The sequence below is a fragment of the Argentina silus genome (assembly GCF_951799395.1).
Source record: "Argentina silus genome assembly, chromosome: 3".
Lineage (NCBI taxonomy): Eukaryota > Metazoa > Chordata > Actinopteri > Argentiniformes > Argentinidae > Argentina > Argentina silus.
In genome coordinates this window covers 28,944,838-28,962,304 of record NC_139657.1, presented here as the reverse complement: position 1 = coordinate 28,962,304, position 17,467 = coordinate 28,944,838, and the positions used below count along the sequence as shown (strand labels likewise).

The window sequence follows — 17,467 nt, the reverse complement described above, 5'->3', positions numbered from 1 at the left end:
CCTGGGGCTCGGGTCAATTGAAGGAGAGGTCAATCATCCTGGAGAGTTACAGAGAGAGAGAGAGAGAGAGAGAGAGAGAGTGAGTGTGAGAGAGGCAGAGTATATACAATACTAGATTAGAAAGGGGATAGTGTATGTCAGAAATCCTGCAAGCTTGTAGAATAGGGCTCCGGGCAGCTGAGAGGAAATGGAGAAAAACTAGCCTCCCTGATGACCTAGACCCTTATCTCTCTCTCCTCCTCAACTACACCTTATCTGCATCAGCTGCTAAAGCTTCTTACTACCATTCCAAAATTCAATCCTCTGCCTCTGACCCAAGGAAACTGTTCTCCACATTTTCTTCACTCCTCAACTCACCTCCTCCCCCTCCCTGTCTGCCGTTGACTTTGTCACTTACTTTGAAAAGAAGGTTGATGTCAGTTCTTTCCCTCTACCTCTCACCAACACTGCTACCTCTCCTCCCAAACCCACTGTGCTACACCCGGTCTCTGGTTTATCAGATTTTTCCCCCCTCTCCCTGATGATGTTCTAAAACTGGTCACATCCAAGCGGGCAAGCACCTGCCCCCTCGATCCTATCCCCTCTCCCTCTTCTCAAGAAACCAACTCTTGACCCGTCTGCTGTCCATAACTACAGACCGGTATCCCTTCTCTCCTTCTTATCTAACACCCTTGAACGTGCTGTCTCTAACCAACTGTCTTTATACCTCCTTCAAAACAATCGCACCAATCCGGCTTTAAGGCTGGGCACTCTACTGAGACTGCTCTCCTTGCTGTCACGGAGGCCCTCCACTCTGCTCGAGGTTCCTCCCTCTCCTCTGTTCTCATTCTTCTGGACCTGTCCGCTGTATTCCACAGAGTAAACCACCCGGTCCTTCTCTCCACCCTCTCAGAATTCTCTGGCTCTGACATCTCTGACAAACTGCACTATCCTGGTTTGCATCCTACCTGGCCGATCGCTCTTAACAGGTGACATGTCGCTGTCCTCTCCATGAGCCCTCACCACTGGGGTCTCCCAGGGCTCTGTCCTAGGGCCCTTACTGTTCTCCCTCTATACCAAATCTCTTGGCTCTGTAATTTCCTCACATGGTTTCTCCTACCACAGCTACGCAGATGACACTCAACTCTTTCTGTCTTTCCCCCCTTCTGACTCGCAGGTGGCAACACGTGTCTCTGTGTGTCTTGCAGACATTTCTGCTTGGATGTCAGCCCACCACCTCAAGCTCAACCTTAACAAGACTGAGCCTCTTCCTCCCAGGGAAAGCCTGCCCTCTCCAAGACTTCTCTATCAGGATCACCCCAAGGTTCTTGGCTGTATGGGAGGAGGTCACAGTAGAGTTCTCTGATGGACAGGCCTTTACGTCTCATAAATCTGAGACACCACGATGGTCCACCTCTAAAATCCTCAAACTTCATTGCGGTGGCGATTGTTTTGGCTTTCAAAATGACTACCGTAATCAGAATGATGGGAAGTTTGAGCGCGCACGATTTAATCTAAACAGTTACATTGTTTCACCTTAACCCGTTCGGCAATTTCATTGGTCTAATGAAAGCTTCATGCCGCCAAAAAACTGAGCACCGTCACATAATGTGTTTTTTGCTCAGTTTTTTGGCGGCATGAAGCTTGTGAAAGCGGGAAAAATCCATAAATTAGCCGCGTCATTGTTTAAGCCGCGAGGTTCAAAGCGTGGGGAAAAAGTAGCGGCTTATAGTCCGGAAATTACGGTAGTAGATTTTTCAAGGATTTGTACTTACAAATACAAGTATGTTACTTCTCTACTTTTTTGTAATCATCCATTATGAAGAGGAGGAAAATAATTATATAAGAACTGTACATTAAGAATTATACATTTATTCTCTAATACACTTCAGACGGTTGCAGACATGATAAAGGGGATTCTACATAATAGTGGTCACATGACCTACTGACACAAGTTAACATTACGTTATAGGCTATATGACACCATAAGATGTAATATGATTAATGATGATTGATAATGATTCGCTCATCCCTGCATGACAGACACTCATACCTGATCCTAGATTACAATAAGAATCCCAATATGCTATGACCATGCATGAATTACAAGAACATCTTTTACAGTTTACGCATGGTTCAATACCTGATGACGATGACTCAAGTCTACGTGTTGTCAACTATGCACATGAACATTAACATTAAAATGAACTCGATGTGAAAACCTGGTCATGCGTATATCATGCTGTTTTAGCAGAAATGGTAGCGCACAATGTTACATTGCGGCAAATAGGAAGAATGAGGATAAATCAATACAAAATAACCAATTTATTAATAGGTAAAATAAATTAGAACAAACTGATTGAGTTTGTGAGTTTCACCATAAATCTAAAGCTATACGTGTCTTAGGGACACACAGGATGCTGGTGCACTCAGGCCTAAACCACAAATTTAAAGAATGCGTCTCTGTTGTGTTGTTATATGCCATCCCAACCATAGAGTATCAGAGACCAGTATCGATGGAAGAAGCCTTTTGGCCAACTATACACATTATAATGGCATGGAATATACAAACAGTGTTATTAATGTAATATCCTTAAGATGTCCACCAAGCATGCTTATTCAACTGTAAATAAGTGCTCCGGGCTGAGAGAGGGAATGCATTGATCACCATTCACAATGGAAGATCAAACAGTCATTGTATCAGCCACATGTAAATAGTAAGATAGTGGTAAAAAGTTTGGTTCCCACACACACATATCACATCATGTCTCTTGTCTCCAAAATACAATTTCAGAGTACAATTATATTCATAGCAGAATCATACCAGCATTTGCCAGCTTCTGTTAATTGCAGGTTTTTAGCCCAAAAATAACTATGGTGCCAAAACAGTATTTACAGTTGATAATATCAACTGTGATATTATGATAATATCAATTGTGGTAGGATAGGCTGGTAGGCTGGGATCTCAATGCAACACCAGACCTTTATCCATATTGGATAGATCAGCACCATTTTTGTTACTGTAGCTGTAGTCCATATCTTCCATATGGTCCCATTAGTGTATTAGCAGAGAGCTGTTCTCATAGAGCACCCTGGTAACCTGCAGTGACCTTGTGAAAATGAAATTACCTATAATTATAATTATGATACCTATATATTATTATCTCTCCATGCAGCTGGGATGTATGGAAAATCACCATGGCATACAACGCCCTGCCTGGATCCAAACACCAACAACAGTGTGTATATGTCTGTGTGTGTGTGTGTGTGTGTGTGTGTGTGTGTGTGTGTGTGTGTGTGTGTGTGTGTGTGTGTGTGTGTGTGTGTGTGTGCATGCATACGTGTGTTTGTATGATCAACGTGTCATTGAACGCCTGTTCAATGTCACAAGGCAATCAGCACCATTTGGTTGACCAACATCAACCTAGATTCATGGCTTGGACAGTAGTGGAAAATAGACACTCACCTCCCTCTCAGAGAAATATTATGATGTGGATGTATGCATTTAACTGTCTCACAAGAGAGGCATGTGATATCTGACAATTATGCACACACAAACAAATCCGCGCAAACTCAAACACGCCTACACTCCCGCTGGCAGTAGAAGTATAAAAATGTTGACTGAAATTTCAACAAAGATTTCTTCCAGATCAAAATATATTTGGCTTCTTCTGAAGTCTTCCATTCCCAGTTGGTCTTCTATGTTCCTGACAAGGGAACCCAAACAGTGTTCTGGCTCTCTACATGAAAGACAGAACAGAGTGACCCTGGTTCTGACGCTCACTCCCAGCCTGGCGGAGCTCAATGAACTCCAAAGACAGTCATCAATGGTGGTGAAGCTAACTTTAGGCTGCTCAGAAGGAGTCTCCTCTGACAAGAGGAGAACATCACTGCAGCCTGTCTGCTCTCTATCCCAGAGAGAGACATCAGACATGCCTTGGACTCCTGCAACCCAAGGCCTGATCTGCCTCCACTCCCTGCAACCCAAAGCCAGCCAGTAGTTCAAGGGTACTCTAGGTCACTAGATAGTTAGGGTACTCTAACAGCACAGCTGTCCGTCAGGTTTACACATACGCAAAAACATTGTCACATGTTCAAGCGACAGAGGCTTAAAAGCAGCCAAGTTTACGCTACTCCATAGCATTCAACAGTTGTGACACGGTTGCGCTGGCTATGAGAGTATGTTTTGTGTGGTCGTCCTTCCCACCACCTCCAGCTTCCACCTGCTCAGCTGCTCTTTATGTAGCCTTGTATACTATTGTATACTTGTTTGTTGTGGTTGTTTTACTCCAGACAGGGAGATATGCAGAGCAGAGTCATCCAATTAATTATCCATATGTATGACATATTACATATTCATAGCATCCAATAAATGAAGGGTAGTCTATCATACATACTGTTTGTCAAATGTTGTTCTCATATTGATGTCTGACTTGTATCCACACATCATATCATGGTCTGCTTGTTAACCATCTTCAAACCTATCCCATTCTTCTTTCACCCATGAAAAAACTAAAGTAAACAGGCTCTTGTAATACTCATTTTTAGTTCGCAGTCTTTTTTTCCATTGAGAAGCTTTGACGAGCTTTCTAGAAAGACAAGATGTGCATAATAGTTACCAAGATTAACTTGTATTCAAATATGTCGATACAAAGTTCTGTTTTGTGATGGATGAGATTGAATTTCTAAACAAGAGGCTATCAGTGTTTCCTCTCTCTGAGCGGAGAGAAGGAGATAAAATCTATCTGCAGCGGATTAAAGGGATTCCTTCTTCTTCTCTGGGTATCCCATCGAGGGTTGGAGCTTTATAGCCCAAGCTCTCTCAGCCCAAGCTCTCACCAGGCCTCTCTTGGGTTTTTCACAGGCTTAACGAAATCCATGAAGGAAGCAACAGGCAGGAGTTTGTTATGTGTTACAGAGACATGCTCACACACATATACATGTACAAAAAATATCAGTTCTGGGAAAATGATACAGAGATCATTTTGTATTTAGGTAAAAGGGTATTCTACTTTTGCTTTGGGCATGGAAATACTGTTTAGGTGTTAAACTAAGACCAATGACTAGTATTTATCTTAACCCAGTAGCCTGTGATTTCACTGTCATTGTTGCATGCTCTGTGCAGATGTAGGCCCACTGTCTGGCTATAGACACTCTTTTGTATTCCCCCTCGAGAGTCAGTGTCCCTTATGTCACCCTGTTGTTGCAAAGACAACATCCAATTGCCCTTAAGATGAGTGTAACCCCACTCTAACCACAGACAGTCAGACCTGTCATGCCAGTGTGTGGATGATGTGTCATGGTGTTGAACATTTTCATTGTGAATTGAAGCTGAATTGAATTGTGGGTGCACAGTATAAGAACTGTGAATGCATAAACTGAACATCAAAAGTTCAGAGGAACACTTTTTTATGAAGTGACAATTATTTTGTTGTTTAATAATTATATTATGTGATTGTCAATCATTGTTTGATTGTCATCACTGTATGAAAACAGTACACATGTACTGCTGATGCTTTTGCATCAGAAAATGAATTTATATTCATCCATATTATGTTGTGTAACATCAGCATTTCCACAGAAGCTTACAATGAGTAAATTCAGTCCATTGACTAACTTTTTTGAAAAAACGGTACTGTGTGGAAATAGAGTATTGACGCCACCTACTGTTGAATAGTACTTACTGCATTCCAGGAGATGTTTCAGTATTTCCTTATTTTGTACAGTGTATGTAAAGTAATAGTAACTGTACTGAACATTCAATGGTAATCAAGTCATGAGAGAAAGTACACAATAAACTGATATTGACTGAAATTTTATCTTAGCATTCATTAAAACCCCACTGATATTAATGGGAATTTCCATTTCATGAGTTCAATTCATTGTCCTAATCCACTAAATTGAAATAGTAATAGCTTCCAACCATGGAAAGGAGTATGACTGTAAATGTAAAAGAGCCATAGTGTATAATCATTCACTTCTCAGACTTCTAACCTGTCTGCTGTAGTGTCAATGTTATCACAGAACCATAAACACTATCCCTCTCCTCACACAGTCATGGTGTGAGGATCACACTGTTCATGAAACAAGAATCCTCCTTTGACAGGCAGTTGGTATTGGCCCCAAGTTTGTATCATGAATCCTGATGCACACAGTCGTAAAGATGTTCAAGATAGGATATCACATGATATATCTATTAGCTTTACAGATCCTAATACTGCTGTGCTAAAATCTTTATTTTGAAAATTAGAAGATCCCCATCATCTACAAAATAGACAGTAGTGTATTTTTTTCACGTCAGTGTCGATTGTAGATTGATTGAAGACAAAATCCATGCTGGTAGACTAACCATTAAAAATCAGTAAACAATACACCAGGTTATTAAATCTACATTTTTGAAAATATTGGAGCATAGCACTTTAATGCACTACAAATTACTTCTCATAGTATTCAATACAGACCTGGGAAAAACACGTTTTTGAAATGGTTTCAAATATTTGAAGAATGTGTGTACTTGTAAAGAACAATTGAAGTAATGGTATAGTTTCAAAATGTAAATGCTGAAAGCAAGGCATGCTAAATCAAGTACACCTCATGTTTGTTAAATATTTGAAACCATTTCAAATAAATGTTCTGCCCAGGTCTGATTTAAGTACAGAAACAATTAAATCGTTATATCTCTTCCAAACTAGAAACTCAGGAGTCCCTGGATAAAACTGAACAAGCCATACAGTTCAGTTCTATAAGGGTACAATATATTTACAACTGTGCAAAACAAACAGAATGCACAACTGGGGCCAGTAGGAGAAGCAGTTGAGTGACTCCCCTCACTTGGGACAAAGGTGCGGAAGGTATTCAGAGTAATGGGGAACTGACAGGGCTCCTCAGAGTAGCACAAACAGTTGAATCTCTCAGCAAACCAGTCTACATCATCCTGTGACATTGTCCCCTTCACTACCAGGTCACCGGTCCCGTACCTCTTGATCTGGTACCGGTATTGGTCTAGGTGTAGGTAATCATCACTGTCCCAGTGTTTTCTTATACAGCGGCCCTTTGCCTGACATAAGGCCTCGCTGCACAGCCGTGTTGCCGTGGAAACGTTCAGGATGTACGGGTTCATGATCTTATCCAGGTGGCGTCTGGCAGCGAAGCAGGAGTCCTGTTAAAAGTGGTAAAAGAGGATAAAAAGTGAAAAGTGATTAAGGACTTCTTTGGTGGTGTCTATTTTGCTGAATTGTAAATGAGAGAAAGAACTGTACAGAAGGGGCATATGTGGGAGGATATCCCGCCATGGGACAGGGACAGGGTCTTATTTTCTCACTTTTTTCTCTCTTTTTTCTCTCTCTTTGTGTTTGAGTTTGATTGAGTGTGTTTTGGATGTTATGCTTTGGAGAAATAATTGGCTAAAATTCAGCTAGCCTACATATTGTTTTAAAAAATGACAAGTCTCAGTCTCTATTGTGAATTGATGGATGAAGCACAAGCATAGAAACAGGAAGTGGTCTATACCTCTGTTTCAGCGACGTCCATGTCTCCCCAGGAGATTACCCCGGAAGCTCCTAGGGCAGCTGCCTCCCCAATGGTGTTCACCAGGTCATACTGTGGAAAGTACAAATAATCGCCATATGTGGCTTGAATTAAATCATAACACTATACCCCATTTCATACAGGGTTGTCAGAATTTGTATGAGAATTATGTAGATAGGCTTTATGACAGTTAAGTGTTATGGTCATCAACTGACCTCGGACATGTAGTCATCAACACTATCTTTGAAGACTGGGCGAATGAAGGCGTAGATGGGGATGGAGTGATTATGGTTAGGGAGCACGGATACCCTCATAGCTTCCTGGATGCGGTGTCTGACATATAGACGGGCTTGATAGGAATCTCTTAGTATCAGCTCCAGATAGATGGATGGGAAGAGGGTGGTGGACTCCTCCCAAAGCCACAGCAACTCATCGTTCCTTTCCTGCTCAATCTCAGGACAGCTCCCGGAGTAATCTGTCATATGCTGGTTGTAGTCGTAGTTATAGCAGTCTGGGTAAAGATAGTATCCCCAAAGCCTATTGGGCCTCAACCTCTTCCCAATCTTAAGGGATCTGAGAAAGTATCGCTTGGCACCGCGCTCAAACACAATTTTTGCTCTGTCTTCAGCCTCATCATCAGATAATCCATTGGTCTTGTTTTTGATGGTCTCGATTGAAATCTGTCGATAGATGTCCTTACTTCCCCAGTTGCGGCTCCACTGCGGTCTCCACTCCTCAAAGTCAAGGATGGCCAGACCCGGTTTGTCTCCGGGAATGTAGAATTCAACGTCGTCTTCGGCTTCCTCGCGGTGCTCCTGTAGATCAACCAGCTGCGGGAGGCCGTCCTCGTACATTTCTCCAGTGTCCTCATCCACGTACGGAAAGATGCCGAAGCGGTCGGTGTAAAATATGGAGATGCTCTGATTGGTGTCGGTCCTCAAAGTGCTGCTGACAAACTGGAAGTAGGAGAGGTCGAGACCCATGCCGTGTTTGGTCTCACAGCTTTCTGTGGGAGCATTCCATATGAAGAGGAAGGGGTAATCGGGATCTATGGTAGGGTCAGTTTTGGGCAGTGCCCTGTTGGTGTCTAGGAGAGTCATGAGAATGAGAAAGTCTATGAGGTGCCGTCCACGAAGGGTGACTCTGCCTAGATTCATTTTGAAACCTTGTCCTTTGAAGATGGCAAAACAAAACATAGTCAATCAAAGTGATTTTTCAATAGTTTGGCAAGCACTTTAAATACAATCATTATCATAGCAAAGTCTTACATGTGTTCTCTGGCACCTTTATTTGCTGGGCTGGGATTTAATAAGGTTCTCAATTGAAAGCAGCACACTTTGTTTTTGTTTGATATCATGTTGACAAATGTAAACATAACACATATCGTGACATCATAATCCACAGCACCATCACAAAAGAGCATCCAGATGAGATCTCCTATTTTGGCTGATGGAGCAACCAGCTTTTGGCACAGTATTTACAATGACAGATCAGTCAATCTCAATGGCAATAACAACTTTTTATAAGATCAATTACAGTAAGGTTGTAAAAAAAAATCGTAGAATCATCTGTTGTGAGATCTAGTGCAATTGTAGATTGTTGTGTAAAGGGATACATTGGGACATTGCCACAGATCTCAGCTTTGATTGTTGTGGGCATTGTCTCAGGTCAGACAGCACGACTCCATCTGCATTTTTCGTGTACATTTCCAAATTAAATAACAGCTGCACCTTCAACTACCATAGTCCTTTGCTAGTTTCATGGTCATGTAACTAAGACATTCGCTGGAGAAAAACATGAAAATAATTGACAGATATATGGGTTATAGTTACAAGTTATAGGTAGCGATATAACAGCACATTTAAGCCAGGCTACTTTTGTTCTATCCCATGACAGTTTGCGAGATATAGAGTCATGCAATCTGATGTGAGACAATGGGGAGGCTGGTGGAGGCAGAAATCGTAGGACTCATTTTAATGCATGGAATGGAATGAGGAACGGTATTTGATACCATTCCTCATTCTATTACATCCGCCAGACTTCCCCCGTGTGGCATATTAATATTATTATTATATATGACAAATAAAACAAAGTTAGAAAACATATTGTGGAATCCAACATTCACTTTTGTTGAGTAGGGTACTTTTCCAGATTATTTCAGTTACTTGTTTACTTGTTTGATAGTCTATTTGTGTGTCTGTTACCTAAAGGTCAAGATAGAGGCAGTTATCATTGATCACTCTCCAGACAAAATATGAGCACTTGAAACTATAACATGAGAGGAAGTGAGACAAAACAAAGTTGACAAAGTTAAAAAAGCCAAATGATTTACATCAATGGTGTACCAACCTGTTCTGGAGATTCTCTTACAAATTCCTTGCTGTTCACACTGCACAAAAATCCTCTCTTCCTGTGAAAAATCATTAACCTCTTGCCATAAACCTCACTTCAGATCTCGTCTGAGAGTTTAAATAGCGTGTCCTTAAATAAGTCCTGAGATCACTTCCAGCGGAGCTTGAGTTACATGGCGATCACTTGTGGGAACTTGTTTTGAACTTTCTGGGAAGAGGTTAGTTCTCTTCTCCCAACTCCCCTGGGGGTGCTTTTTATTATTGGGATTCACTGATGTTAAAAGGCTTAAAATGAGCTTTCAGTGCCCGAAGGGAGATATGAGGACACAAGCGTATCAGGACAATGTCTGGACACCAATCACTCATCGTTGGTATTTGTTAGGACACGCAAATAATGTTTTTTCCCTGGTTCCCTCTATGCTTAGTCAGCTCATGTTGGAAATGTATAAACCTAATTTGGGATACTCAGCCACTTATTTCATCTTGTATATGACAAATTCTGTTATAACACACTTGTGGTAACATGTTCCCTTCTGAACCATCTCTGTCTGTACCATGGCATAAAACCAGCTGAATAGACTCTAGACACACCTATGTACTGTACAGGTTCTAGTCCAAAGGGTACTAAATGACACTAAGAACAACCTAAACAATCATAATCATTTTATTTTGCCAAAGATATGTTGTTTCTTAAATGATTGGACACAGTATATTCATTGTGGTTTACGTAATAACAATGATAATCAAATAATAAAATGCAGGAATTAATAAAAAACAGTCAACATATGAATATAATTATTGACTCTGATCAGATTTGTCAATATGGCACACCAATATTATATGCACACCATATAACCATGAGCGCTGTATAAGTCTATTGTTCTAAGATGAAAGTGGCCGGCAGGCTACACATGAATCACCATTTGATTCCTGGGAAATGACAGTTGGGGTGAGCAGCTTTGGCCAGTGTAGCACTGGCAGGTGAAGCTGCCTGCTAAGGCGTTGAGGTCAGCGTAGGAGGGCCGTCCAATGGCCAGGTACTTCCCTTCTGACTTCAGGATGTGGAAGTTGTCGGGGTTCAGGTGTAGGTAGTCATCGGAGTCATAGTTCTTCCTGACACAGCGGCCGTTGCCCTGGCATAGGACGTCACTGCAGAGTTTGGTGGCAGCGGTCACATTGGCAATGTATGGGTTGAGGGTGGTTGTCAGGTATGTGGATAATGCTTCACAGGAAGCCTGAGAGAGAGAGAGGGGGGGGGGGGGAGTACACGTTGTCACTGTAACAACACTACACTGTAACAACAGCAACACTGTAACAACAACACAACACTATAATGGTGGCAGGGGCTACAAATATATTGATCATATCCAATGAAAGCTTATACCCAGTCAGCAGACAATTGTGGATCTGGACTTGTTTGTGGCACATATGGCTCAGTGCCGGAAACACCCTGGGTGAAAATTAGCAATTTGTTATGGGCCAGTAGAGGAATATGGCCCTGATACATTCCTGTAGTAACTGGGCCGTCTTTGGTCTGAGTGTGGTTTACCAGTACTGTCACAGTGTGAGAAAGCGGACAGTGACAAAGAACAACCCTCCAAAGATGTCGTGCAAGAATACAGAAAAGATTTGTTTCCAAAAGAAGCCCTGCTATCAGGCATTTCCACTCCTGTCCTGTCCTGCCCTGTCTCTTACATAAGCTATTGTTAAGTCAAATTAACAGTCCTGGAAAAACATGCTTTAGGCCTAATATATTGCGATGTTGCGTGTAGGAATTAGAGTTATCAAAGCTCACGTTCTCATTGCTTAATGTTTTTCTTTGGCAGCGTAATTGGAAAGCAACCCAAGGTTAGTTTTGGAGTTTGGGAGGGCAGTGTGAGAGTAGACCCTGCATAGTTGTTGATATAGCCTATACCCATAGGCTATATCAACAACTATTGATATAGCCTTCAACCTGCACAAGACTGATCATGGACTAATCGTTTGGACAAAGACATTGACACAAATAACTTTACATTCTAAGTATTGAGCTCCTAAATTAGAAGCCTTCATTCAGTACAGATTAGATATGTATCTATCCTGGTTACATTCCTCACATACTTCAGGTTTTACGACTCAGATGAAAATCTGCACATACAAAACAACTTTAGCCGGCTTAAACTAATTTACAGAATATAGCTCATAAAACAAATCCTTGGTTTTGATTGAATTACTCAAATCAAATAATTTGGACGGGGTAATGCTTTAGTTCAGAAAAAAACACAGCATAGCTGTGCAGCATAAAAAAAAATATGTTTGTTTTAATTTACATGGTGCTTGTCCATTAAGCGCACATCCAAGTTAGCAGAGATGTCTAACATGAGCTTGTATTCAACTTTTTGAAACTCTTTATACTTTTTAAAATATTCAGCTTTTTATAACAAAAACACTTAAAAACAGAATGTTGAGTTAGGCCAACATTCTGAGAGCCCCATACTGCAATTGCGATGGAACTTTCAGAACACTTATCATTAAAAATGTCATAATAGGGTGTGAACGTTCCAATTTTCCGCTGGAGGGCAAGGGCAGCCTTCTCTCGTCCACACTACTGGTAAAACCCTACTCAATTAAACTGTCATAATTGGCGACATGATTTGATATTACAGTGATATGACATAAAAGTACCAACTAGAAAAAATATATATATTTACATTTTTTAAGTATATATTTTTCATACTTTTTGACTCGTCGTACGTTGAACAGCAGAGATTTACAAACCTGGTCAATGACCAGTAGTTAGCTGCCTAAACCAGTTAACAGTAAGGGTTTGCAATAAACATGAGGTAAGTTTCTCAGCTCGCTTACAAACCAGCCGCGTTAGCAACTCCGCCAAGGGAGTTAACTCTCTTGGTGTTGTGGCTAGCGCGGCCGGTTTGTAAGCGGAAGGTTGCGATGCCCGCTTAAGGCAAGCTACTCTACCCCGCCGTTCGCTACAATATTATATCAGATAATAGTAGTTCTTAGAATGATTACACAACAATACACTCGGTTGGCACCAGTTACACTCAACTAAAAACACTCTCAGCTACTTAACCAATCTATCTATCTGTCTAAAATGTATCCATATTTTAAGCTTGACACCTCAATTCAACTTTAAAATGTGTCGATTGAATCCACTTAAAGAACTTCCATTCACAGTTTTGACTCTCTTTATGTAACTGAGTTGAAATGGTAAAACTCACTCCTCAAGTTCAAATACACATGTATTTATAAATACACAAATGCACAACTTGCAAAATCTGTTTCATTGATGCCTGTGATCCGGATACGCAGTTGGGTTCAGCTCGACGGCTGAGCTTGCTGTGGTGTTGTGTTGTTAGAAATTATTTTTATAAAAACAGTTGCATTATAATGCTCAGTAGCAGACGAGTAAATAAAGCTATTCAGTTCTTTATTTAGGGTGATTAAATTTACTAATTGTATTTGATATTCCATATGCAAATCAATTGAATTAATATGTTTTTTAATCATCTGAAATGTACTAATGCGATGGCCTGTTGATAAATGAGAGAGGTGAATCAAGCATTAGTTCCATGGTACATTGGATTAATACATGAAGAGGTTAGGGTCAGGTCATCAAGATGGATGTTGCAACACACCCAAAACACAAGAATGATGTAATGGAAAAATACTAGGATAGGAAAGGACAAATCAGAGTAGGTGTATGTTTTCTTCAACAGGTCAACTCGTTCCCCAGAGGGAACGGACCGGCGATATCTCTACCTGGAACGGATCGTGTGTCAGGGGCTGGGACCAGCCTAAAACACCAACGAGAGAAGAGCCAAGTCTAAACCGCGGCTCCTCCCCAACCAAATAGCCAATCATAATCAATTTGTTTACTGTAAAATGCTTCGTTTGACATTTTGAATGTATCCATTTTTGGAAGGTTGGTTACAGATTAACAGCTTGCTGACTGTGATTTTCTTCGCCAAAAGTGGTCCTTGTACAAGCCTATAATTCTGACATATAAATAAATAGCTAAAAGTAAGAAGTAGTTTGTCTTCTCCTTCAAATAAAGAACACGTTTTCTCAGTGTTTAGAGGGGTGACTGTAACCGAGTTGAGATGGTAAAACTCACTCCTCAAGTTCAAATACCTCCACCAGCGCTGTCGAATTGCTAGCTTTTCAATAGCATTTACTTGAGGAGACGGTCACGTGTGTTGGCAAGTCAGAGGTTGCAAGTTTTGGGAGACTTGGTCTGGGCAACTTGAATTGTGGCATTTTGAATGTATCATGTAATTCGAGAGTTTGCTTGCAATCGCTGCTTACAGGCAAGCCTGGTTAGTTTGAGCCCAAAATCACGACAAAGGGCCCAGAACTGCGAGCTGAAATGGGTTGCACTCCCCTCTTGCTTAGATAATTATATAATAGATAAGTAGTGAGGTTACCTGGTCAGTATAGTCTGCACTGGCTCCCCATAGCACTGACCCTGACGCCCCTAGAGCTGCAGTCTCTCCGATGCTTCTGACCAGATCCTCCTGTGGATGATCAAACAGACAGATTTTGTATATGAGGTAGTTGGACATATGTAACAATGTCCGTTGTACACAGAGAGGCAGACGCAGTGGTGTGGTGAGGGAAAGGTCCCGTTTATTCATAAAGTTCGTTAGTTTCCAGTCTTTCAACACACTCGGCGACTTTCCAGTCGCCCTTTTCCTCCCCCCGAACGCCGAGGCACACACATCTTAAACCATCTAGTCAACGAGGCTTCATTTGCAACAGGTGTGCAACGGAGCCTCGCTGACGTAACCCTGGCCACGGTCCTGTAGCTCCCTCTACAGGCCGAACGCTGCATGTCCCCCCACAACATAGTTTTTTGGACAGGATAAAACTGCCATATGAAACATATCTACTGTATGTATGTACCACGTGTCATGTTCTTATGCTTTACTGTCTTATAAAATCTACAGTATTACGAAGGATTACTCTTACCCTATCTTATCTATTGATAACATATAGTACTTGATATTAAATTTGATGAACTCTTTGATATCCTCACCTGGCTCAGGAATAGTTTGCTATTGTCACGGTAGAGTGGGAGCGAGTACACATATACCGGCACAGTGGAAGAGCGTTTGGGCAGAGCTGCAACCCTCATCGCTTCCTGGACACGATTTCGAACAAAGAGTGCGGCATTTTGGGTGTCTCTCATGGATTCTGATAGATAGATGGACGGGTAGAGGGCCGTACTGGACTCCCACAGCCAAAGCAGTTCATCGTTCTGGCTCTTGGTCTTCTCTGAGCACCTTCCTGTGTAACCCGGCTCCCAGCCATAGTTATAGCAGTCAGGGAACAGGTAGAACCCCCATAGCTGTTGAGGCCGCTGCCTGATACCCAGCATCATGGTCTCCTCCATATAGCTTTGACCGGCAGTCTGAAACTGCATCGTGGCCTCTGAGGTTAGTTGCTGTGGTGGCAATGAGGGGTCCTGCTCTTGAGCATAGGACATGGACAGTTTGCGGTAAATATCCTTCGACCCCCAATTTCTGTTCCATAGAGGGCGCCAGTCTTCCCAGTCAATGACGGCTAGTCCCTGGGTTGAGATAGAGGGCATGTAGTAATCGATGTCCTCACGGGCCTTCGCCAGGCTGGCATTCAGGTCACCCTTTTGGGGGATTCCACCGTTAAACTCTTCATGGGTGACAGGGTTAACGTAAGGGTACAGGCCCAGGCGGCCGACGTAGAAAAGCGTGAGGAGCTGACCAGGTACGGCAGCAGGTGTGGTCACGGCCTGGAAGGACGAGGTGTCCAATTGGATCTCCAGCTTCTGGCATACTTTGGTTGGAGCGTTCCATATAGCCACAAAAGGATGATCATCAAACAGAGGGGGCTCCGTTGTTTGTAGGGGGATGGCAAAACCTATGCACCCCAGAAGGTAGAAGATGAGTGCGGGGAGAAACTGTGGAATGCACCCTCTCACCTGTAAGTGCCGGTCCATGGTGAATCCTCTTTTATAAAAAATACCCAATATTTCTGTGAGAACAGGGAACAAAGGGTTATGGCACCATATAAAAGAAGCCGCTGTTGGATAATATATAAGGGCATTCCAAAATCCTTTACATGACAATGTGGTTCCCCAGACATTTTCACAAACACATATCCCATATATTCCCGCCCATCACATTCCTACCTTTTGTGTATCTTTAACAAGCTTTGAACCTTATAACTACTGAATCATTTGAATGAAAGGCATCACTTAAGGTAAATTCATGACAGCGAATGACAAGCAAATGACCAGCTGTTGATAGAAATACTCTCAAAAAGATACCACCAAAAGATGGGTTGACGGTGACTTACCTGTGTGTAATACACTAGCACAGAAGAGAACCATCTTTTATACCATGGGGGTAATCTATTGCATTTGATGTGATCTTGTCTCAAGTGCTTGTTAAACATGGTACGCTTTGTTGTACACTATGATATACTGTATCACTCAAGTACTTTTTCCGTATGGTTCCACAAATGATTGTAATCGACTGCAATGTTTAATACACTGATTAGAACATGAGAGGGCAGAGCAAGGACTTACATGTATAAGGTTCAAATTTGCACTATTTGAGCCTGTCAGTACATACTTGTCCTGGTATCTGCAAATTATAGGTGATGATACATCATGCCTGTTAAGTCTCTGGTCTCGACAAAAACCTATCATTATGTCCATGCAAGCTCTGAGCTAGATTGGATAATACAACTATTAGAATGTTCTATATGTGTCCTGTAATGCACCTGTTACTGACACATTCCTTGCTTGTTTTCAAGGCACGGACAAAGAGGAGAAAAATGTGCAAGAGAGTACATCTTCTAGTCTTTTCAAAGATAGAGCAACTTTAGAAGATACTTTTGAACTTTCATGCCTCAAGTCAGGTTGCAGGTTTTGGGAAGGAGAACAGTTGCATAATCATACGAGTATGCCTGCTAGTAATGTAGGCACTGCTCTCTCCTATCTCTTTTGTGTACTCTGGAAAACACAGGTGCCCTTCAGAGCACCTGACCTCTTGAGTGCGCAAAGGATATCAGTGTTTCTTTATCAGCAATATTTGCATGGGAGAACGTAAGGTTATGTATATAACCACTGTTCCCTGAAGGAAGGGAACTGGCCATTCCATTGCTATGGGGATACGCCTCCACGTGATTAGATTAGATTAGATTAGATTCAACTTTATTGTCATTGTGCAGAGTACAAGTACAGAGACAACGAAATGCAGTTAGCGTCTAACCAGAAGTGCAAAATAGCAGAAAGTGCAATGAACAGTATTTACAGGTAGTGCAATATATGATCAGTAGTAGTGCAGTATAATATAGTATAATATAAGCAGTATAATATAGCAGTGCAGTATAGCAGTATATGAGTAACAGTAGCATTATAGCAGAATAAATAGTTACAGTATGAGCAGTGTCGCAGCATATGAGCTGTATGGGTAATGCAGTCTAGCAGTATATATGTATTAACAGTAACATGAGGTAGATGCAGAATAAATATAAATATGGAATGCCGTATAAACAGTGTAAACAAGTATGTACAGTATGTGCAGTAGTATTAAAGAAAATATAGGATATGTGCATTATGTGCA

General features: G+C 41.6%; 1 protein-coding gene across 1 annotated transcript; it reads right to left on the bottom strand.

Annotated features, from left to right (window-relative positions):
• Positions 1-6,675: 6,675 nt before the first annotated feature.
• Positions 6,676-16,227, bottom strand: LOC310802280 (uncharacterized protein; the record flags this gene model as incomplete). The annotated part of the gene is made up of 9 exons (XM_083666570.1): positions 6,676-6,695; positions 6,811-7,138; positions 7,489-7,578; positions 7,722-8,677; positions 9,680-9,710; positions 10,778-11,092; positions 14,285-14,374; positions 14,896-15,755; positions 16,194-16,227. 9 exons carry the CDS (start codon positions 16,225-16,227, stop codon positions 6,676-6,678), a joined length of 2,724 nt encoding a protein of 907 aa, XP_083522696.1.
• Between the last annotated feature and the right edge of the window lie 1,240 nt (positions 16,228-17,467).